General features: G+C 39.6%; 1 protein-coding gene across 1 annotated transcript in view; it reads right to left on the reverse strand.

Annotated features, from left to right (window-relative positions):
• The window catches only part of AMOT (angiomotin), an 83,446-nt gene that overhangs the window by 25,342 nt on the left and 32,648 nt on the right, over nucleotides 1-25,456 (reverse strand). The window contains exons 6-8 of the mRNA XM_023553901.2: nucleotides 24,715-24,859; nucleotides 23,602-23,694; nucleotides 18,097-18,242 (exon numbers count right to left, since the gene is read on the reverse strand). Of these exons, the coding sequence (XP_023409669.2) occupies nucleotides 18,097-18,242; nucleotides 23,602-23,694; nucleotides 24,715-24,859 (384 nt within the window). The remainder of the gene's footprint in view (nucleotides 1-18,096; nucleotides 18,243-23,601; nucleotides 23,695-24,714; nucleotides 24,860-25,456) is intronic.

Here is a 25,456-nt window from a genome sequence, read left to right on the forward strand (position 1 = left end):
TCAAATATGATGGCAAAATTAGGAAATTTCCAGACAAACAGAAGTTTAGAGAATTTGCAAAACCAAACCAAAATTACAAGAAACACTAAAGGGAGTTCTCCTGTTAGAAAATCAGTAACATCAGATAACGACCCTAGGCTAGAACACAGGACAGAACAACCAGATATCAACCCAGATAAGGGAGTCAGAAAAATAAATCAAAGCTAAAATGCTTAAAACAGGGAATCAGAGATATCATTATGTAAAGGATAACATTAAAACAAAAAAGAGGGACTAAAAAATGTAGTCATAGATCTTTCATATGGAGAGGAAGTCAAGGGAATATGAAGAAATAAAAGACTGCTTTAAACTTATAAAAATAGGGGTAAATATTAAGGTAACCACAAAGGAAACTAACAATCCTACACAGCAAAACAAAAAAAAAAGAAAAACATAAAGATTGAACAAATACAAAAGCAACAACAATGAAAAAGAGGAAAAGAAATTATATAAAGAAAAAGGGCTTAGCACAGAAAATTAAGTAGAAAAAAGAAACTGTGAACAACACACACAAAAAAGAGACATCAAAATGACAGCACTAACCTCATACCTGTCCATAATTAAACTCAATGTAAATGGACTAAATGCACCAATAAAGAGGCAGAGAGTGGAAGAATGGATTAAAAAAAAACACAATCTGCCTATATGCTGCCTACAAGAGACACATCTGAGACTTAAAGACACAAACAAACTGAAACTCAAAGGATGAAAGAAAATATATCAAGCAAACAACAATCAAAAAAGAGCAGGGGTGGCGATATTAATTTCTGACAAAAATAGACTTTAAATCTACCACAAAAGATAGGAAGGACACTATATAATGATTAAAGGGTCAATACACTAGGAGAACATAACCATAATAAATATTTATGCACCCAACAACAGGGCTCCAAAATACATAAAACAAACTCTAAGAGAATTGAAAAGCGAGATAGATAGTTCCACAATAATAGTAGGAGACTTCAACACACCACTTTTGGTGAAGGACAGATGATTCAGAAAGAAGCTCAGTAAAGACACGTAAGATCTAAATGCCACACTCAACCTTAGCCTCACAGACAAACACAGAACACTCCACCCAACTTCAGCCAAGTATACTTTCTTTTCCAATGCACATGGAACATTCTCCAGAATAGACCACATATTAGGTCATAAAGCAAGCCTTAACAGAATCCAAAACATGGAAATATTACAAAGCATCTTTTCTGACCACAAAGCCATAAAAGTAGAAATCAACAACAGAAAAAGCAATGAAAAAAAAAATCAAACACATGGAAACCGAAAAACACCTCACTCAAAAACTACTGGGTTATATAAGAAAATAAGGACAGACTAAAGAAATTCATAAAAGCAAATGAGAATGAAAACACATCCTGCCAGAACCTTTGGGTCACAGCAAAAGCAGTGCTCAGAGGTCAATTTGTAGCAATAAATGCACACATCCCAAAAGAGAAAAGGTCCAAAATCAAAGAATTATCCCTACAACTCGAAAGAATAGAAACAGAGCAGCAAATGAAGCCCTCAGGCACCAGAAGAAAGCAAATAATACAAATCAGAGCAGAATTAAATGAAATAGAGAGTACAGAAACAATTCAAAGAATTAAAAAGACCAATAGCTGGTTCTTTGAAAAGATTAACAAAATCAATAAACTATTGGCCAAACTGACAAAAGAAAAACAGGAGTGGAAGAAAACAATCCGAATAAGAAATGAGATGGGTGATTTCACGACAGACCCAACTAAAATTAAAAGAATCGTAACAGAATACTATGAAAAATTGTACTCTAACAAATTTGAAAACCTAGAGCAAATGGACAAATTTCTAGAAACATGTTACCTACCTAAGCTAACACAAACACAGGTAGAACAACTAAATAAACCTGTAACAAAAGAAGAGATTGAAAAGGTATTTTTAAAAACTCCCAACAAAAAAAGCCTGGGCCTTGATGGCTTCACTGGAAAATTCTATCAAACTTTCAAGATAAGAGTTAACACCACTACTACTAAAGTTATTTCAGAGCACAGAAAAGGATGGAATACTCCCAAACTCATTTTATGAAGCCACCATAACCCTGATACCAAAACCAGGTAAAGACACCACAAAAAAGAAAATTACAGGCCAATATCCCTCATGAACTGAGACACAAAAATCCTCAACAAAATTCTAGTCAATAGAATGCAGCAACATATCAAAAAACTAATTCACCATGACCAAGTGGGATTCATACCAGGTATGCAGGGATGGTTCAACATTAGAAAAACAATCAACGTAACCCATCCCATAAAAAAAACAAGAGACAAGAACCACATGATCTTATCAATTGATGCAGAAAGGCATTTGACAAAGTCCAAAACCCATTCATAATAAAAACTTTCAGCAAAATAGGAATAGAAAGAAATTCCTCAACATAATAAAGGGCATTTATACAAAGCCAACAGCATCCTAAATGGAGAGAGTCTGAAAGCATTCCCCTTGAAAACGGAACCAGACAAGGATGCCCTTTATCACCACTCATATTCAGCATTGTTGGAGGTCTTAGCCAAAGCAATTAGGCTAGAAAAATAAATAAAGGGCATCCAAATTGGTAAGGAAGAAGTAAATGTACCTCTATTTGCAGATGATATATTATACACAGAAAACCCTAAAGGATCCACAAGAAAAATATTGGCACTAATAAAAGATTTCAGCAAATTATTAGAATACAAGATAAACATACAAAAATCAGTTGGATTCCTCTATACCGACAAAGAGAATGTTGAGAGGAAATCACCAAATCAATACCATTTACAATAGCCCCCAAGAAGATAAAATACTTAGGAATAAATCTAACCAGAGACGAAAAAGTCCTATACAAAGAAAACTACAAGACACTACTACAAGAAGCCAAAAGAGACCTACATAAGTGGAAAAACATACCTTGCTCATGGATAGGAAGACTCAATAATGTGAAAATGTCTATTCTACCCAAAGCAATCTATAGATACACTGCAATCCCTATCTAAATTCTAATGGCATTTTTTCATGAGATGAAGAAACAAATCACCAACTTCATATGGAAGGGAAAAGGGCTCTGGATATGTAAAGCATTACTGAAGAAGAAAAACAAAGTGGGAGGCCTCATACTACCTGCTTTTATAACCTATTATATGGGCATGTAGTCAAAACAGCCTGGTACTGGTACAACAGATACACAGACCAATGGAACACAGTTGGAAATCCAGACATAAATTCATCCACTTATGAGCAGCTGGTATTTGAAAATGGCCCAAAGTCAGTTAAATGGGTGAAAAGACAGTCTGTTTAACAAATGGTGCTGGCATAACTGGATATCCATCTGCAAAAAAATGAAACAAGACCCGTACCTCACACCATATCCAAAAACTAACTCAAAATGGATCAAAGACCTAAATATAAAATCTAAAACAATAAAGATCATGGAAGAAAAAATAGGGGCAATGTTAGGAGCCCTACTACATGGCATAAACAGTGTACAAAACATTACTAACAATGCACAAACACCAGAAGAGAAACTAGGTAACTGGGAGCTGCTAAAAATCAAATGCTTATGCTCATCCAAAGACTTCAACAAAAGAGTAAAAAGACGACCTGCAGACTGGGAAAAAATTTTGGGCTACCACAAACCCAATCAGCGACTAATCTCTATAATCTACAGGATACTGCAAAACCTCAGCATCAAAGACAAATAACCCATTTAAAAAATGGGTAAAGGATATGAACAGGCACTTCACCAAAGACGACATTCAGGTGAGTAGCAGATACATGAGGAAATGCTCTCCATCATTAGCCATTAGAGAAATGCAAACCAAAACTACAATGAGATTCCATCTCACCCCAACAAGGCTAGAATTAATCCTAAAACACAAAGTAATAAATGTAGAGAGGTCGTGGAGAGACTGGAACACTTCTACACTGCTGGTGGGAATGTAAAATGGTACAACCATTTTGGACATTGATTTGGCACTTCCTTAAAAAGCTAGAAATAGAACTACCACACGATCCAGTAATCCCACTCCTTGGAATATATCTTAGAGAAATGAGTCCTCACATGAATAGATATATGCTCACCCATGTTCACTGCAGCACTGTTTACAATAGCAAAAACATGGAAACAACCTAGGTGCCCATCAATGGATGAATGGATAAACAAATTATGGTATATACACACAATGGAATACCACACAATGATAAAGAACACTGATGAATCTGTGAAACATCTCATAACATCGATGAATCTGGAAGGCATTATGCTGAGTTAAATTAGTCGCAAATGGACAAACATTGTATGATAGCACTATTATAAGAACTCAAGAAAATGTTTAAACGCCCAAGAAAACATTCTTTGATGGTTGTGAGGGTGGGGAGGGAGGGAGAGGGGTATTCACTAACTAGACAGTAGACAAAAATTATTTTAAGTGAAGGGAAAGACAACACACAATACAGGGGAAGTCAGCACAACTGGAGTAAACCAAAAGCTCAGAAGTTTCCTGAATACAACCAAACATTTTGAGGGACAGAGCAACAAGGGCGGGGGTCTGGGATCCATGGTTTCAGGGGACATCTAGGTCAACTGGCATATTAAGAAAATGTTGTGCATCTCACTTTGGTGAGTGGCGTCTGGTGTCTTAAAAGCTAGCAATCAGCCATCTAAGGTGCATCAATTGGTCCCAACTCACCTGGAACGAAGAAGAACGAAGAACACCAAAGACACAGGGAAAATATGAGCCTAAGAGACAGAAAGGGTCACATAATCCAGAGCCTCCATTAGCCTGAGACCAGAAGAACTAGATGGTGCCTGGCAACCACCAATGACTGCCGTGACAGGGAACACAACAGACAGTCCCTGATGGAGCGGAGAAAAGTGGGTTGCAGAACTCAAATTCTAGCAAAAAAACACCAGACTTAATGGTCTGACTGGGACTGGAGGAACCCCAGAGGATATAGCCCCTGGACTCTCTGTTAGCCCAAAACTAAAACCATTCCCGAAGCCAACTCTTCAGACAAATTTTAGACTGAACTGTAAGACAGAAAACGATACTGGTGAGGAGTGTGCTTCTTAGCTCCAGTAGACACATGAGACTAAGTGGGCAGCTCCTGTCCAGAGATGAGATGAGAAGGCAGAGGGGGACAGGAGCTGGTTGAATGGACACGGAAAATACAGGGTGGAGAGGAGGAGTGTGCTGTCACGTTACAGGGAGAGCAACTAGGGTCACATAACAATGTTTGTGTAAGTTTTTGTATGAGAAACTGACTTGAATTGTAAACTGTCATTTAAAACACAATGAAAAAAGAAACATATATATATATAACTAGAAAGGAAAGAGCGATAGTAGCATACAGGTAAGCCTTAAGCCCACACAAAATTCTATTTCGACTGAACTCTCCATAACTTTTTTTCAAAGCTATAAGCTGTATCACAAAGCAAAGTTAGAAGTAGATTGCAGCTCTGAATTTGAGTTCTTTGTATTTTCGTAACTTTGAAGCCAAATTTTGGCTCTATGGGAATAAAGAAATGAGGAGGAGCTCAGAGCTCTTCGAAGAAGACATAGACACCTTCAACCCTCAAGAAGATGAAAGAAACTACAGCCTTCTCATCTTGTTAGTAAATGAGCAGATTATATCTTGCACAATACTTGTGGGGCACCTTTCAGTGCTAATAAATCATCCTGTGAACTCCTTCTAAAGCAGAAATTCTTCTAAGTTGGGCAAATCTGCCATTACCATTCTTGTGCAACCTCAGGTTAGGGATACCTTCATTGTTAAGCTTAAAATCTGAAAACACTGTTATTATTATTAACCTGGCCAAGCAGAATAACTACCCAGGAATTCAGCCGATCTCTGACTTTTCAACAAATTCCCGAACCCTTGAGTTGCGTAAACAGTAAGAGACAAAGAGGTTAACCAACCTACCAGCATCACCTGCACCCATTTAGCTGGGGCCAAGGCAACAGGATGAACCTGATTCCCCCATTGCATAAACAGTGCTTTTCTCCTTTTTACCCTCCCAAACACCAGGTTACACATTCCTGGTCTTATCACTGCCCCCTCCCCAAATAAGAATTGCTGAACTTTCTCCAGGTGGAAAGAAACATATCTTGTATTTTCCTACCAGACCTGTGGTATGCTTTGCATAGGTAAATGGACCAACAACAAAAAAAAGTTTTAATATTTTTCTCTGCTTTCTTCACTTTTTGGGCCTAGTTCAATCTAGCTTTGTAAATCAGTTGAGATGATTTATAAGACTAGATGTTTCTGTCCATTAGACCTTTGCCTAGGTAATAAAACAAACAAAAATAATCATTCTCTTTCTCTCCATTGGAAACCCTGGTGGCGTAGCGGTTAAGTGCTACGGCTGCTAACCAAAGGGTCAGCAGTTCGAATCTGCCAGGCGCTCCTTGGAAACTCTATGGGGCAGTTCTACTCTGTCCTACAGGGTCACTATGAGTCGGAATCGACTCGACGGCACTGGGTTTTTTGGTTTTCTCTCCATATGCTTAAACCTTTCTTTTCTGGGGTATGTGAATATTTGTAAAAACACCGACTAGAGCAAGGAAAACGTTTGGGTCATAGATGCTTCCGCCTTCCTATTTGCTAAACTTTGAATAATTGGAGAGCAAGAAACATCTTCTATCCGCCACCTTCTGGGCTCTATAAATCCTCATGAGCTATTTAAAGTTGAATGTAATTTGTGAATTGCTCTGAAAACCCTAGGGGAGCAGTGCAATGTTAATGCAGAGAATGTTAACTATAATTACTAAGGCTTACAGCAGTTATACTTAAAGGCAATTAAACTCAGATAGCATGCAGTTCTTGTCTTGATGGTAAAGTACTACACTGTAAGGTCAGAGAACTGAAAAAGAAGCAGTTCAAGGCCGTGTGGATTTTTCCAGGCCCTGTCTTTCTTGGAAAAGAAAATCCAAATATCCCAGCAATAGAAATAACTGAGCCAACCCTTTGGAGAGATGAGCAGTAAAGGTCCAAGGAGTTTTCTGAGTTAGCTAAAGATAGGCACACAGGTTAGACAACTTCCATAACACAGGCCAAGAAAAATCCCATTATGCTTTGCCACTGGGTAGGTAATCCACAGGTACCAGGGCCATTATTGCTAGCATAATTCTCCAACACTTTTTAAAAGAAGAAAAAGTGCAGCTCACTCGTAAACCATGATCACCCAGTAAAGGCTTAATCCCTAGGTAAGTTAGGGTTGAAAAGGACAACTCTTGGCTGCTACTAGTGCAAGGCCCTATAGATGCAATCAACAAAGTCATATATCTTCTCAGTTATATATTCTATGCTTTCTGGATCTCATGTATGGACAGAAAGGACTAAAGGTCTATATAGGTTATTAGCTTTTCTACTATCCTGAACTTTGTATGCATCAGTTCTACCTTCACCATGCTAAATTCCCTTTTCTTCTTTTCTGCCTCTCCCCACAAACTCTTCTCCCACTCCAAGCTCCTCAAAAGTTTAATCTCTGTACTATATCTTTCTGAATCTTCGATGATAGATCAGCAATTAGTACATCCCGGATCCTCAGCTTCATCTTCCAATGCCTTCAGAAATGTCAGTGGCTCCTTCTCAGGCGATGAGAAAAGCAGTATAGTGAAATGGTTAAGGTCATGGGCCCTGGTCTCGGACAGCCCAATTAAAATTCCTGGCTCTCAAATTCACTATGTAACCTTGGGCAAATTATTTAGTCTCTCTGAGCAGCTTTTTTTCTTTCCTTGAGATTCCATTCCTCATTAATCAATAACATACTGGGATGGGAATAATGATAATGCTATGTACCTCCACAAGGATCAAATGAGATAACATAACACACATGAAGTGCTTAGTACTGAGTTTGGCACAAAAAGTACTCATTTTTTTCCAGTTTTGAAGAAAAAGTTAATGTCAAGTCACACATGCTGCAGTCCTCCAACTTTGAACACTCACTCCAGATAGCCTTGACGTGGTTTTCATTCTTTCAGAAACTCTAAGTAGCATCAATGTCTTAAAACATTAAAAACATAGCCATTTTTCCCCAGGAAGACATTTAACACTAAACCTCAAGCTCTTCATGCAGTAGAGCTGAAGAGATCTTTATAGGACAGAGCCCTTCAGTGGAGATTCAATGAGAAGCAACCACCAAGTAGCTGCAAGGACACCATATTCTCTTTAAATGAGGTCATTTGGGAGATACCTCCATTTTATGAGGAAGAAGTCACAATATCAACAATATTTACTATCTGGTCCTTATACAGAAAACATTTGCCAACTCCTGGCTAGATCAATGGTTTTCAAAGCATTTTCCAGAGTCCTGGTGTTTATGGAGGTGCTTTAGGGGCCACTAGTGGATGGGTTGTATCAAATGGATTCTCTTTTGTGTGTTTTATACATTAGGGTTATACATAAAACTTCACTCGAAAAAAAGGTTGCCACAGCTTTTAAATAAATATATATGCGTGTGTGTGTATATATACATATATATATATATATATGTATATATATATATATTTTTTTTTGCTGTGTGTTGTCTGTCTTCTCTAGAGACTGGGCCTCCCGCCTTACCTCACTCCATCATCTTTTCACACTTGACCCCTCAGGATGTTTAAATGATTTTAAGGTTCCTAAGGAACACAGTGCTTCACCCTTCATTGACTTTGGACATGACATTCTCTTAGAAACACCTGCCTCACCAGGCTGCCATAGCGTTTTAAAAAGTTAAGGAAAAAACAACAGCAACACTGTGTTAGACAGATGATGTCTAAAGAAAGGTCTTTCAACTTCCAACTATTTTATGTATCTAAGATTTCCCCTTTCACTTTCAACGTTAACCAGCATCTCAGAGGGCTAGGCCAAATGGGGTCTTAGAATTCTGTATAGGAACATTCTTCAAAAGTCCTGCCTTGGTTTATGAGCATGTATGTGTAAAAAAAAAAAAAAAAAATGTGTAAAAGGCAGAACATATATTGTGCGTAATCACCATAGGATCCTAGGTGATTTATTTTTCTATGTCTTCAGTGTTCAAGGAAGTGAAAATTCACTTGAAAATTTTCCAAAGCCAAGGTAGTGGCTCAGGTCTTTGTGCATAAAATGAGTTTTTAGAACCACAGATGAGTCATTCTAATCTGGAGACTAGTACCCATGAGCCCGCCCCTAGAAAAAGCCAAGTAAATTCATCATTTAAACCAAATTTCCACTAGGAATTTGGTGAATGGAGGAAATCATCCCACCTATCAGGTTTCCTTAAACCAAAAACCCTACCAAATGTCAATTTTCAAAAACTTGTCAAAGCCCCCACTTCCCCTGCTTTCCCCAATTCTATGTTCTTCTATTGCTGCTTCTTAAACCACTCATTCTGTCTTTACCTTTTAGTCCCACCCCCCACTCTGCTGTACCCCAAAGATCAAATCTAAGATAATTTAGTCTTTTTCCTCCATACCAATGGTTGTAAACTGGAGATAATTTTCCCCCCGGGGGGGTATTCAGCAATGTGTGGAGACATTTTTGGTTGTTATACCTGGGGGGAGGGATACTACTGGCTTCAGATGGGTAGAATCCAGCAATGTTGCTTAAACATACTATAATGCACAGGACAGACTCCACACAACAGAGAATTCTCTGGCCCCAAATGTCAACACTGTATTTTTATGCAAATAATGCATAGTCTATGTTCCCTGAGGTACTTTTGGAATCATGCTATGCTATTTTTTTTTTACAGGAACATGTAAAAAAAAATTAGCATAGCAGGCTTATGAAAATACTGGGCGGGGGTGTGGTTGGCAAAAAAAACAGAGCTGTGTTATTTGCATAAAAATACGGTAATGCCAAGGTTGGAAAAATACTGCTTATACTCTAGCACTAAGGCACCCTGGTGGCGCAGTGGCTAAGTGCTTGGCTGCTAATTGAAAGGTTGGCAGTTTGAACCCACCAGTGGTTCCACCGGAGAAAGATGTGGCTGGCAGTCTGCTTCTTTGAAAAAATTACAGCCTTGGAGACCCTATGGGGCAGTTCTATTCTATCCTATAGGGTCACTGTGAGTCAGAATCCACTCGGCAGCGATGGTTTTTTTTGTTTTTAATGCTTCAGCACTACTGAAGATATTCACATCCACACTTTCAAGAACTGATTATATTAATATTTTAACGATATCATGCTTTCTTTAGTTACAGACCTCTAGCTGACTGCAATATATCTCACTCTAAAACTTAACATGGCCCAGACTGTTTTAATCTTTTCCCAAAATGCCATCCTTTCACTAGTTCAGTCATCGTTATCACTTATCCCATTTTTCCATTCTTAGAATCTTGGAACTATTGTTCTTTCCTCCTTTCCTTGTCTACCACATCCAGTCTATTACTATATTTTAAGTCTAAATAATATTGCTCATATTCCATTATACTTTCATAGCCAACACAGTTTAAGGCCTATTTCACAAATAAATTATTCCAACAACCTAACAGATCTCCTTACTTTCAGTTACCATCCCACAATCACACACAAAACAGTCCATCCTACACAAAGCTGCTAGAACAGACTTCCTCAAGTAGTACATTGCAGCACGACCTTATATAAGAACAAAAGCAACCTACTGCTAGCACATCCATTCAGCTAGTGTTTATCAGGCACTTCTTATGTTCAGTGGCGTAGTGGTTAAGAGCGACGGCTGCTAACCAAAAGGTCGGCAGTTTGAATCTACCAGGCACTCCTTGGAAACTCTATAGGGCAGTTCTACTCTGTCCTATAGGGTTGCTATGAGTTGGAATCGACTCAATGGCAACGGTTTTTTTTTTTGTTTGTTTGTTTCCCATGTTCAAAGTACCTTTATACCTCCTCTCTCATCTGTTCTCTCTCATTCATATGTCAAAACATTTGATGCTTTCAATTCACCACCAAGTCTCTTGCCACCCTGTCCCCTGTCCAGCCTAGATATGGCTCTTAAATGCCTTTATCTATAGCCAGTATCACTGTTTATTATGTCTAGAAACTGTGGAATGGGAGCAGGTTTTGCTGTGTATATTTCCACCAAAAATGAAATTAAATAAAAAAAGCTTTTATCAATGTTCTAGGCTCCTACTGCCTTAAACTAAACAGAACTACCACACAAATGATCAACCTCCTACTAGACTCTAATCATTTCTCCATCCCTCCATACCAAATCACTAGACTCTCCAAGAGTTCTTCCTTGAATTATCTTACCTGATGCTGGTTGCAGCTTTTCTCTATAGACTCATAAAGTGTACTCTATTAGCCGTCATTTTGTAAGGTTTTATTCATATATGGATTCTTTCATTCATTCACCAGATATTTACTGAATGCTAACGGGTGCCAGGCCCTATTCTTTATCTGAGAGCAGTAGTGATGCACTGGGAAGCAAGACAAACCCCCTACCCTATTGGAAGGCAGTATCTCATAAGCCACTTAAGGGTAGGGTGCTTTTTTTTCCTTGGTATCTTTCTCAGGTTCTAATTCTAGTTCTTCATTCAGTACATTCTTGATGATCAGTTAATACTAAATAATTGTCAAATGTAGGAACAAAAATGAGCATAGCATAGCTCAGCTACAACTCTACCAATGCAAAAACAATAAACACACACAATCATAATGTATTTACTTTGTTTAGCCAAGTCAAGATACAGGTTTCCAATCATTCCTATTCAGAGATAAATTTAAAAAAGAGGAATCATAAAATTGTGGGAAAGAACAGCAGAAGACAACCTATTGTAGAATAAGGCAAATACTCTCGAGTACAATCAATCATATTTTTCCATTGCACTTCTGCAATAATTTGAACCCGTTCCCAAGCATTTGGCAGATCTCTTAACCCCCTTCTGACTCAGGAAAATCTGATCCCTGAAAATGAATACCACGTGATGGCGTCTCTTCTCCGAACAACTGTGGGTGTCTTTCAAACTTATTTTTTAAAGTATGGCTATATACAAAATTACTTCTGGAGTCCCTAAAGCTATTCACTCGTATCAACCATTTTCAAGGAAGTGACTTAATTATTAACCTTCTACATTTTTTCACTGGTGGATAAAGCACAAGGTTGGCTATATTGGAATTATGAGATTTGAATTTTTCTCCTAGATTTATCACAAATTATCACCTAATCTGTCTACACTTGAATTTCCTAACCTGTCAAAAGAGGATAACACTTCTAAGTTTCTTTGGGGAATATAATTATATATTTGGAAATGTTTTTAAAAGGTTAAAAAATACAGATTGGTAGGCAAAGGAGGCAGACTATTAATACTAGCTGGATGAACACTGACATACACGCATGCTCCATTGGCTAAAGGATATTGAAGGTAATAATACAGAACTAATTCAGTGGCACAGAGGGAATCCTTCATTACATCTGATTTTCATCTTCCTATCTCTTTTTTTATCTCTTGTCCACAGCTCCAAACACTTAGCCTTTCAAAAATGTCACAAATGATGTGTACATTCTTTGCTCCTCTCCTTCATACAACTATTTATACGTTGTTCCATGGGCCTTCAGTAATTTCACTTGATTTGATTTAGTCTTACCCAGGAGCCCCTGGCTCCAAGTACGAGTTCACGCTGAAGCAATTTGGTAACACTACCCTGGTATTAGCAGGCTGCCTCTATCCATTGCCAAGAAGCTGTGGTACACTGGTGGATATTAAAAGAATTGAAGAGTAGAAAACCACCTCTAGAAACTTACTACGTCGGGAATGGAGCTTATACTATAAAGGAGACTAAAGAGAAATCCACAAGAATTCCAATTTTGGAATTTCAAAAGCCAAAATCATAGGAAAGACTGAGAAAATTGAGCTCAGGGAGGTCACTCCATCTCTACTTGGGGTGGGGACAGAATTTCTTAACATGTTGGGTGGAGCAACACCTACTTCAAAGAAAATATGCTGACACAAATATGAGAAACGTCATCCTTAGATGAAATGACCTTCAAATCAGTCAACAGTTCATCAGCAGAACACCCAGGAAGATTTCTGGGTGGATATGTACTTTATCTGAATTCCTATCAACACTCTAAATGCATTCCTAATTCACATTCTTAGGTTTTTCACCCAAATTTATGAACTATCATAACCACTGCATGTGAGTTTTATCTACACCTACAAAATCCTATTGTTCTTTTAAAATTATTTTGAAACATTAGATATATTTTTACACCTAGGGATTTCATTTTACTTGGATCCACAATCAACGCCCACGGAAGCAGCAGTCAAAAATCAAATGACGTATTGTGTTGGGCAAATCTGCTGCAAAAGACCTCTTTAAAGTGTTAAAAAGCAAAGATGTCACTTTAAGGACTAAGGTGCGCCTAACCCAAGCCATAGTGTTTTTAATCGCCTCATATACATGGGAAAGCTGGACAATGAACAAGGAAGACCAAAGAAGAACTGATGCCTTTGAATTATGGTGTTGGTGAAGAATACTGAATACACAATGGACTGCGAGAAGAACAAACAATCTGTCTTGGAAGAAGTACAGCCAGAATGCTCCTTGGAAGCGAGGATGTCAAGGCTTCATCTCACATACTTCAGATGTGTTATCAGGAGGGACCAGTCCCTGGAGAAGGTCATCATGCTTGGTAAATTAGAGGGTCAGAAAAAAAGAGGAAGACCTTCAACAAGATGGACTGACACAATGGCTGCAAAGATGGGCTCAAGCGTAGCAATGATTGTGAGGATGGTGGAGGACTGAGCAGTGCTTTGCTCTGTTGTATACGGGGTCCCTATGATTTGGAACCGACTCGATGGCACCTAACAACAACAACACCTAGGCCATCTTCCTCTAATATAGGAAAAGAGAAGACTGGTTATGATGCTTTGTGGAGAGGTGTGGTAACAGATAATCATGCATCTTTAAAATCAAGATGACAAACAAGCTGCATGGGATCTTTAAAGAAGGGAAAATATCAGCTATGAAGAATGGTGTAAACGGAGTGAAACAATATGAATTTACTCTTGGAAAACTGAGTGGAGTGGCAACAGAACCCTGGAAAACTCACTGGGTTCCCCAACAAGACTTATCAGTGTAATGTCTAAATCATCACCAGCCATTTCAGTTTGGAAAAGGTTAATTAACTGAGCCCCTTTTTCTGGAGTTTCTCTGGAAAATAACAAGGTTCACTGGCACTTTCTGCCAGCCTTCCCACATTCCCCTTCCTGTGCACTCTACTCAGTAAGCAGCTCACCCGCAGCATCTTCCTTCTTTGATCTTGCCGAGGCCTTTTTCCCACCATCCCTGAAACAATTACCCAAGCAATGGCTCAGCTGTGGATCATCATAAGACAGCAGCCAGCCAGAAGCCTGGGCTGCCTTGAGCCTTGTGAGTGGATATGCCAGGCATCTGTCGAAACTTCCAGTGAGGTCAAATTGGTGGGGGATGAAGGGGGAGCTCTCTTTGAATGGGAGAATGCCATGATTGCTGCAGGACACAGAGTTCTTTTGACCTGAAATTTAATGAGCCTCCACTTCAATAGGACCTACGTGTCCCGAAAGATAAGGGTAAGGATGGAAAGGCACCACTTACCTCGGCTGGCTGCCTGGTGCATAGGCTGCAGATCAAGGCCTGGAACCTAGTGACTCACCAAGAAAACCGTTCTACTTTTTAGCTAGTGTGCTCTCTGCTTCCCAGCAAGATCCCTTGGATGTCAGCAGAGCAGGGTCCATGAAAGCATCTGTGCTGAACTTACAAAAGGATGGAATTTGTGATTGTAGGAGTAAGCTTTCTATAAGCCTGAAGGACCACTGCACTGTAGCGCTTAGGGCACAGCGATTATAGAGTATCATGGGAAAGAGACTTAATAGGATTGGAAAGATGGAATGGATTTTGGAAAAAGCGGTCTAAATGAAAACTTTGTAGAGGGAAAGACAAACTCATGCAAGGATCCTCAGACCGTTTAAGTAGCTATAATCTTTTTCCCTGACCGTCTTGATACAATGAGAAATAGTTACCTGAGTGACCCTGAGTTTGGTAGGCTGAGCAAATAATTCCTAAAGAGAAGGCCCAATTTGGGAAAGTTTCTCTAACTCTGATTTGCTACAAGTAGGCTAGAGAGTTTTCCCCTGGAAGAACTAAGTTCTGAGAAAAAGCGGGGGGGGGGGGGAGGAGGGGGAGGGTGGGAATGCGGTGCCATTCGTAAGCCATAACTAATTGTCTCTTCATACAAGATATAGGTGGGTCGTCTAACATATCCCTCTGCCTTCAAATATGACCTTAAGTGAGCCATCTCCAATAGACAGAAGTTAACTTTTTCATTCATGTATGCCTTTCTTGGTTTATACATGTTCACTGATTCTGTGAAAGAATAACAATGAAGACTCCGTAACTAGATCAGTTCCAGAGCTACTCATTCACTTTAAATACCTCACTAATATTCTAGAATTACAAATTTTACCCAAGGAAGAGAGAGGCCTAATGGCCACAGCAGAAAAGCAAAACTTCAATGAGCAATCCCTATATTTGAGGATAAGGAAAAGGCATGGTATCCTTTAAACATTATAGGGGAAACAGGGCAAATACCACCCAGGAGCAAACCCAGCTCTGATACGCTGCTAAAAAAAGGAAAATAAGCCATCAGTCAATTTTACTGAGAGGTGGTTTCAAGCCTTTAGATGTGCTAGAGGGGATCTGGCTTGAGAGTCTGGAAGGCATTATACGGCCTCTGAGGTTCTGCAGGTAGAAAGCAAAGGAAGTACAGGACGCAAAACACAGACAAGCATACACATACACCCTTCAAGCTGTGAACCTGCTCTCCCAGGAAAGTGTCTCACCTTCTTTCGCAATAGCAACTCAGAATTTACAATTAAAACTCCATGTGAAAAGGATTTAAAAATTAACAATAATTGATGAACTCAGTTGACATATCTGGCCACTAGACGCCATCATTCAATACCAGCTTCATATTTAGAACTTCCTCTTTGAACTGTAAGTCTACATATTTTAGGGCCAGCCCCTGGAAAGCTACTAAAAATCTCTGAAGCAAATGCCCAGAAAAGCCTCAGGAGTCTGAAGCCGGAGTATATTTCAGGCAACTCTTTCAGTGAGGGCTGCCTGGTGGGAACTACAGATTAACATCGTCTCCATAGATATATATTTATTTTCACGATTAACAAACCAATAACCACTGTGTTCTCAGACACTGCAAACAAAGACGGTTGCAGAGCTTTCCCCCCCCCCCCATTGATCTCCAACTGGACAGGCACCCTTCCTGGAGGGGCAGTAGGGCTATATAGACACCCCAATCTCAAAACAGTCTGAGCAAGTTTTTCAGTCTGCTGAAAAGAGGGGCCCTTTTTAAAAAAGAGATGCAGAGGTTACTAAATCTGAACAAGCGCCCACATTTTCTTTTTGGGAGTTGAACCAAAGGATGATTCAGACAGGAAGGCAGGCAGCAGGATCTAGGGAATGAAGAGTCATGAGATTCCAGTTTTATTCCTGGCTCTACCCAAGACTTGCCATGTGACCACCAGCAAGCTTCTCCTTCTCCATGGTCTCTCAGTTTTCCCTTCTCTAAAAGATCACAGTCTTATCCAAGTCCTGTAACTTAATCTATAATTCTCTAGCAAAAAGGGAAGGAAAGGGAATATATGAGGTGCATCAAAAAGCTAAAAGTATGCTAATTTCTTTAGATCTGGATGTTGGGCAAATAACAAGTACTACTCGTTTTCAATAATGTATTTCTGATGCAGACAGCTGATGAAGCAGTACATTAACCTAATTTTAAACAATCTGAAGTTTAACACTTAAACAATTCAGGAAAAAGGGCATCGTGGGTTAGATAGCATTACCTACTGGTAAAATGTGAACCCACAACCCAGCTCCGACAAGCATTTTTATACCCAAAAAAGAAAAGAAAGGATACCTATAACTCAAGAGAACCACAGGAATTAAAACCATTCTTCCTGAGGGAGGAGAAGCAGGCAATGAATGAAGGCAGGCAAGATACCTCACGTACAACAGCCAGAATGCTGAGGGTTTGTTCATGAAAGGCCTTTGGCTATCTGAAATTTAAATACTTCTCACTTATTATAATGTGGCTACACTTTTTTCCCCTTAACACAACTCAAGTTTTAGAATAGAAGTCAGTGAGATGTGACATTTTCTTTACCAAGTTATACTTCAGCATCAGTTTTCACTTGAACACACCCATTCCCTGAAGCACAAAACATCGAAGAACAGTTTCTATCCTTGTACTGCTGCAGAAATGACAACTGACATCCAAGATTAATGATAAGCCAGAAGCAAGAGTTCCTTCTATTTTACATGAACACAGTTTAGCATTTCTATCACGTAAAAGCTACATCAAGACTAATCAGATATATACTCATCAAACGCTTAATAATTTGGAGGCCCTAGTATTTGCTAGAGGAAGGCTCCATCCTTGCACACAAATAACTACTTCACTCTACCACAAAACTACATGCCAGAACCTAACCACTAAGAGCCAGGGCACAGTTCTTGGCCAGTGTACTCCCCTGACACAAACTGTAAATTGTTCCTGGGTCCCAAACTGTCCCCAACCTACCAAGACTGTTTCTATTCCAAAACCAACTTGTAAAATAAATCTGACAGCTCATCTTTTACCTGGGAGGAGACTGACTTCCCACCGAGCATGGGGAGACAAGGATCATTCTGATTTCAAAACCCTTAGAGTACTTTAAAATATCCGGGATCATTTTATACCTATTCCAAAATAAAGCTTAAAAGTCCTGTAAAAGCAGAATTTTTTTTTTTAATGGTTGCTACAGGCTTAAGGCCATGCTAGGTACACAGTGAGTACTGGGTCTGGAGGGGAGCTTATGATATGAATGAGCAAACAGAAATCACTCCTTGACTCTAGTGATTTCCTGCTCTAGAGGAAAAGGAAGGAATGTGAAGGAAAGAGAAAAGAAATCTAGTCCCTCACATAGGTACAGCTGTAACTAGAAGCATCAGATGGCACCTTTTGGTGGGTGGGGAGTTGTACAGATGCCAGTTCACCAAAACAGGGAGTCCAGTGCCTGTGATTCCCTGGCTTTCCCACCTTCCATGCTCATATGCGACCTGAAGACACCATACCTCTTCCTCGAGCTTTACCACCTTGGCCTGGGCGTTGCTCAGGGCCTGGTCTCGGATTTCAATGTGTCGCCTTTGGTCCTCATTGGTAGAACGGGCAGTGGCCAGCTCGGCTTCCAGCTTCTCCTTCTCCCGCTGACTTTCTTTATCTATCAGGACATGAAATATCAATATGGCCATCCTGGAGGAGGCTCAAAGCTTTAATTGAGCAAAATTGACAAATATGCCATTACCAGAAGCTCTACTTTCTAGCAGACAGCTAAAAGTACCAGGATACCCAAGATCTGGGCTCTATCAGGTCTTGCAAATAATGGCTTTTGTTAGTGGCTTGTGTTGGTGGCTCTGTCACTAACTTGCTGTGCGAATTCAGAAAAGTCACTTAACAGTGGTGGTTGTGCACAAGCAATGAGAAAGGAGATGTAAAAAGTATTATAAAGAGTATATTAAGCATCATTACACAAAAGAATACATATATACACATATACATACATACATATATATATATATCAGAGCCCTGGTGGCATAGTAGTTAAGAGCTCAGCTGCTAACTAAAACGTTGGCAGTTCAAATCTACCAGCTGCTCCTTGGAAACCCTATGGACAGTTCTACAGGGTTGCTATAAGTCGGAATCGACTTGATGGCAGCGGGTTTGGTTTTTGTTTTTGTGTGTGTGTAACCCAAGGGCAATGATTTTGTTTGTTTGTTTTTGGGTATGCACAGCAGGAAGAAGGTAGACTCGTCACATCAATTTTATTTCTTCAAAACAATCTTGCATTGGAAAAAAAAAAAGCAATTGAGCCCAAAAAAGTTTTCCCCATTGTTTCATCATGACAATATATTAAATAGATCTAAAAATGGTATTTAGTAGCATGTATAAAACCTAAAACCCCATCCTTTACAGAGTGGCATTATTTCCTAACTGAGATCAAGTCTCTTAGACAACATCTCCTCACCAGGGAAAGCCTAACCCAACACCATCCCCTAACACAACCGTTTTATCTCAGAATCTGCTTCTCTTGGTTGCTCAATAACTTTAAAATGAGTATGACATAAAAGGAGTAGGGAGAAGCCATGTCTGGGCTTCTCCCTACTCCTTTCCCTGCAGGAGAGGTTGGGTGTGGGAGGAGCACTGGAAAAAACACGGCAAAGTCACTGAGGGGAAAATAGCAGGATCAGAGAAGACTGTACCTTGTTCCAGTACCCATAGGTGATCAGAACATTTGAATATTCCACCTAAAATGATTATAACTGACTCCCAGTGAGGTAGTCCTCATTCCTCCCAAACTATCATTTAAACATTCCATTGCTTGGTCCTAGTTTTCAGTACCTATGTTAGATGGGCCCCTGATGAAGTCTATCCTAATTAGCTCACTTGTTAAACCATATTCACAAGCAGAATGAACCTTATCGTGAGTCTAAAATTAATTTAAAGTGGAGCCATTAGACCTATAAAGCCTTACCTAAACAGGTTGACCAGTCCTAATAACAACTTGGTGTGAACATGTGTGAAATGAACAGCTGTCTAAATTGGGACTGAGCTCCACTCTTTGGATTCACGCCTCCCATCAAGATTTGGAGTACCTCTGAGCTAGGGAACTAAAAGCTCTATTGATGTTCAATGAATAAAGTATCATTCTACCCACAGGCATAAATGCTACTAGAAATCAACAAACACATAAAAATATATCATTTGCAGTTATCTATGCCCCCTCCCTCCCCCACACCTATACACTGAAGACTCCTGTGACTCTTTCACAGACTTTTCTAAAAACATTATCTACACTCTTTGGCTTCCTGGGGAAAGGTAGACAGGTCTACAGAGGATGTAGGACTCCTCCACCAACACTCTCATTTATTCTCTATAGCTGAGCTTTGCATGTTATGAAGCAGAAGGGAAGGGCCCATACCTTGCTCCCACGCAAAGGCAAGATGATGAAAGTACCCAACAAACTCTGTACCAGCCTCTCTACCAAGCAGCTTGATCAAAACTAATCCAGGTCAATCTCTGACTCAATGTTTAAAATAAAATGCTTTTGAAAAAAAATTAACATGCTACCCCTTACTGGTTCTGCCTTTTTCTTTAATTAATTAAAAAAATTCTACAAGAGGAAACCCCTCTTCTATGGAGTCCTGTTCATAACCCTGAATTTACTCAAGAGCTTTTTTTTTCCTTTGGCAGGGGGGATCACAAACATGCACAGAGAAAAATGAAATAGATAAACCACTGGGGAGTCTAATCAAGCAAAAAGAAAAAAAAAGCAGAAGGATAAATAAATTAGAATTTAACAGAGAAAAAGAGTCACAGAAGTAGAGGGTTCTTTGAAAAACTCTGTTCAGATAAAATTGAACTCCTGGCTGAAGTTTTTTTTTTTTTTTTCCCCTTTCTGGGAATATATAATCTGCCAAAATGTATAGCAGGAGAGATAATAAACCATAATGAAATGGTGTTTATCTCAGGCATGTAAGGATGGTTTAATATCACAGTCCTGAATCTGTTCCAAGTAGTTTATATAAGACTATGGTCCAAGTTCCCTGTGCTATCTTCACTTGGGGTTGACTGGAACAAGTCAGTTAATCTAATCCCCAACCTCTCTGTATTTCCCTTCTTTTAAAATCCAGATAGCAATACCATCTTATTTAACCCCACAATATTAAAAGGATCAAATTAGATAACGAAAAAAAAAAAAAAACCTAACTTGTTATCTTGTTATCATCGAGTCAATTCTGACTCACTGCGACCCTATAGGATGGAGTAGAACTGCCCCATAGGGTTTCCAAGAAGCAGCTGGTGGATTCGAACTGCTGACCTTTCGGTTAGCCACCAAGCTCTTAACCACAGCGCCACCAGGGCTCCAAATTAGAAAAAATAAGAGGGAGCTAGAAAGGCATGGTCACCTGCTAAGACAATCCTGAATTCAGAAAGAAAGAATTACTAATTCTATAGGTCTGGTGACTATTCTAAAACTAGTATACAGAGTCTGTCAGATCACAAAGAAAGGCACAGTTCGAAGCTACAGATTCTCTACCGTGATCCACCAGATACAGATTACTTAAATAATGAATACATTAGAAAGCACAATCAAACACCAAAGAAAATTGCCACATAAATAAATAAAGAGAACACAATGATGGTGGATCACAGTCATGATTAATGATAGAGAATCTGTAGCTTCAAACTGTGCCTTTCTTTGTGACCTGACAGACTGTATACTAGTTTTTAGAATGAGTCTGCAACTCGCCGGACCTATATATAATTAGCAGTTCTTTCTTTCTGAATTCTTACAGCCACAGGTGACCATGCCTTTCTAGTTCCCTCTCATTTTAACTAGGACACACCTCATACCAAAAACTCAAATCAGTTGTTGATTCCCATTTGGTGATAGAGTGCCCTTTCTCTGGAGAAGTAGATACTCAAGTTTTTAGAAGAAACTATAATAGGGCAGCCTCATCTTCCTTCCCAGTCTGACTTTACATATCTATTCAGATGTACCTTGGAAAGAAACAAACATTTGCTGAATACCTGTTGCATATCAGGTATTGCACCTGAAGGCTTTAGGGTATTTATCTCACTTAATCCTCAGAACAACCACACAAGGAAGGCATTCTTCTCTTCTCCATTTTGCATAAGAGAAAACAGAGACTTGTCAAGGTAAAGTAATTTGCACAGGGGCCATAATTGGTAAATAAGTTGTGGAGCCCATATTTAAACCCCCGTTGTTCTAAATTCTTTCCACTATACCAGTCTGCCTTCTCCTAGGGTTGAATTGATTTGGTCTCTTTAGGATTGCTGGAGCACATTCCCTAGGAAGACTTTTCAAGAGGGATTTCTTTTCTCCTGCCCCAGTTCCCACCACACAAGGCCCAAAGGCAAGAGAAATTAAGAAGGCCAAGAATCATGCCCTCTTTTCTGCTGAGTTGATGGAGTTCGCTTTTCCCTTCTCAGGCCATTTGACAGTCTTTCCCCCTGCTACTAATGTAGTTTGATCTACTAAACTACTACATTTTATAAACCAGTAGCAGGGTTCCTAGGACACCTGAAATGCCATCCCCACACAAAGTGGAGTGTGAACTAGCAGATTCAGGGCAAGAATCCATATATTTTGTTTTGTTTTGTCTTGTCTTGGGAGGTTGCCACCCTCTCTTCACCAGGGAACTAGCTTCCAGGGTAACCGTGACACCACAAAAACAACTTTACCTCCAAGCAATTTACACTAGGCAGTGATGACACCAGAAAAACTACATTCCTTCCTCTAAGATAATACTCACAAAGGAACAGGAGGATCAGGGAAAGAAGAATGGAAAAAAAAAAAACTCAGTTCTGAAGCCAGAGCACAACAGAGTAGCCCAGGGAGAAAGCAATATTGTAAGGGAAGATCAAACACACTTGTAAAAGCTGACTGGAAACTTCATTGAATGACTTGAAATGGTCACTCAGAGGCACAGCAAAGATGGAGACTGACACGTCCCCACTAAGTACTACTACAGCTAGGAGCTGCACTACGGGAGACTGGGGGTAGGAGAAACCAAATATGGGCATCAGTAGAAAGGAAGACAGTTCATTGGTTTCCCTCCAACTAACTTTCCCTATGGACTCAATTCACTGTGTAGTTTTTATTGCTGGTTTTATTATGGTAATTGGAAAAAAATTAGACATTGTCTAGCTGAGTGAAGTCCACTAAAAAAAAAATAAGGGACTGATAAAGAATAAGATTAAATCATTGTCAGGGTCCTAGGATTATTTCCAGACAAAGGAAACCCTATTATGAAGAAGACATAGCTCTGCCTTCTCCCACGCCCTCCAATTCTGCAATCAGAGTCACTATCACTGGTTTAGGTCATAGCAATGGTTCCCCTCTAGTTACTCTTGCAATCTGCCAACATGTAATGATATGCTATAATGCAAGGTGTTTAACTAAGGGCCCCCTAGTGCAAGTTAAGTATTCCAAATGCCACTTACTAATCTTGCACATTAATTTAGTCTCTACCAGAGTCAGCCTAAGAAGTCAGAGCCTTCTAAGAAAATCTCTTCAACATTAAGGTGCTCCAGATTCACTAAGGTCTTTTCTTCAACTAGTCATGACAATGGAAGAGATTTATAGGGACTTCTCTGGTTTAATACAGAAGGAGCCATGTTGATGCGGCTAGATGTTGTGGAAAGCAGCCAACTTGGCCTGGAAGGAAAAGAACAGAATCTTCCAAACTTCATGCCTGAATAGAAAAAAAGAATCTCTAAATGGCGTTAACTCAGTCCTGGCTGTTCTGTAGTTGTTGTTATATGCCATCGAGTTGGTTCTGACTCCTAGTGACCCTATAGGACAGAGTAGAACTGCCCCATTGGGTTTTCAAGGAGCTGCTGGTATATTCAAACTGCCGATCTTTTGGTTAGCAGCCCGAGCTCTTAACCACCGTGCCACCAGGTTCTAGAAGGCTACATAGAACTGTGGAACTTTTTCACACATCTCACTCCCATCATTACATTAATACTGCTCCCCAAGCTTTCATACTTACTTTTAGCAAAGAGCTGAGAGATGGTTTTTCTGGTATCCTCTGATCCCTCATATTCCTTCTCAGCAAGCTGCTTATTGGCAGTCTCTAGACGCTCTGTGGAATTTGGAGACAATCAACAGGGCCCCAAACACAAACTTCCAAGTACATGCTGTTTGCCCTCTAAATACTGACTCTCAACAAAACAAGCCTGCTTCTCCTTGTTGAATAGGAATGGGTGGCAGATACAGGTTTGCAAACGTGAATTCCAAAATAAAACTAGACCATGGTGGGAAAGGAGGAGGTGAGTATGCAATACTTTCAGTCCTTGCTGACAAAATGGAAGTGCAGAATTCTAAATGTCAATGAAGGAATCCATCCTTGAATATATAATGATACCTTTCATTAACCAGGAAAAAGAGCATTGAAGTTAGGATAAAGTCTGTAGAATCATATAATTTCAAAGATGGATGGGACCACGGACAGCATATAGTAGAACGAAAAAAATCCCACACATACAAACCCGTTGCAGTGGAGTGGAGTCGATTTCAACTCATGGTGACCCAGTCCCCTCATTTTCTAGATAAGATAACCATAAACACAAAGATAGAAAATAACGTCCCCAGGGTCATCAATTTCAAAGATACTGAAGGTGGTTTAAAGAAGAAACATTTCTCACCATCTTCAATACTTTCATGTTAAGGCAAAATGAAAAGGAGGAAGTTCCAGAAATAACAGTTAGAGGATATCACTATTTTAAGCTTGTACAGGCTTTGCCTTAGCAAATCCTATAAAGGAAGAGGGTCAGCACCAATGATGGAGACAGGGCAGGGGTCAGCACCAATGATGGAGACAGGGCAGGTGGGTCCCAGAGTCCCAGGAGATATTGCTTAATTAACACATCAGTTCATCTCTCAGGACAGTCAGATGGACCTCCCCACTTTGAGGGAGTACAAGCTTAAGACCAAGTACTATTGCAGTCACAAAAACTTAGCCTTGTATATGCCTTGCAATCTACTGGCCATGCCAGTAGGTTCGAAAATCTCTAAGAGCCTAATATTATGCTCCCCAACCTTTCACTTCACCGCTCTGCCGAACTCTTTAGAAGTGAAAAGAGAAGCCCACTGATTCCCCCACCTCTCAGATCCCTGTTGAAGTCATGCATCCTCCGAATCTCCCCCTCGAGCTTGTTTCTCATAGCTTTCTCCAGGGTCTCTCTTTTGGAGGATGACTTCACCAGGTTCTCATATGCCTCTGAGACACGCTGAATTTCTGTCTCCACCTTAAAAGAAAAGGAAAGATGGTGGTGAAAACAGGAAGTTGATGGGGGAAGATCACCTGAAAACATACTTGCAAATCCTCAATGACAGCTTCTCCCAGGTATTTACAGGTGGCCAGGAGGCAAGTACAACATGGTCAGATGAGAAAAGTTTCAAGGAGATTTCTAAATTCAACCTTAAGTTCAGTAATTAACTATTTCATTCAATTTCCTCAAGTTAAACAAACAAAAAAACATTTTCTACCTTCAGAGAAGATGGTAAGACAAAGTAAATTTCATAAATACTGTTACGATTTTAATTTCTACACAAAAGTTCTCTTAATGGCAAAATATTACTAATAATGTATATGGAATGTAGATAACTTTTTTCCGGAGCACTTGAAGGGCTTTTCATATGTTTATTTCAATCTGCCCTGATATCTGCCTAGGCAAGGATCACTCTCCCCATCTTAAAAAAAATCCCATTGCGTCAAGTCGATTCCAACTCATAACGACCATGTAATTGACTCGACAGCAGTGGGTTTTGTTTTGTTTTTTTGTTCTTTAAGACAGAGTAGAACTGCCCCCATAGGATTTGCAAGGTTACAACCTTCACAGAAG

This window comes from Loxodonta africana, chromosome X (assembly GCF_030014295.1).
Source record: "Loxodonta africana isolate mLoxAfr1 chromosome X, mLoxAfr1.hap2, whole genome shotgun sequence".
Classification (NCBI taxonomy): Eukaryota; Metazoa; Chordata; class Mammalia; order Proboscidea; family Elephantidae; genus Loxodonta; species Loxodonta africana.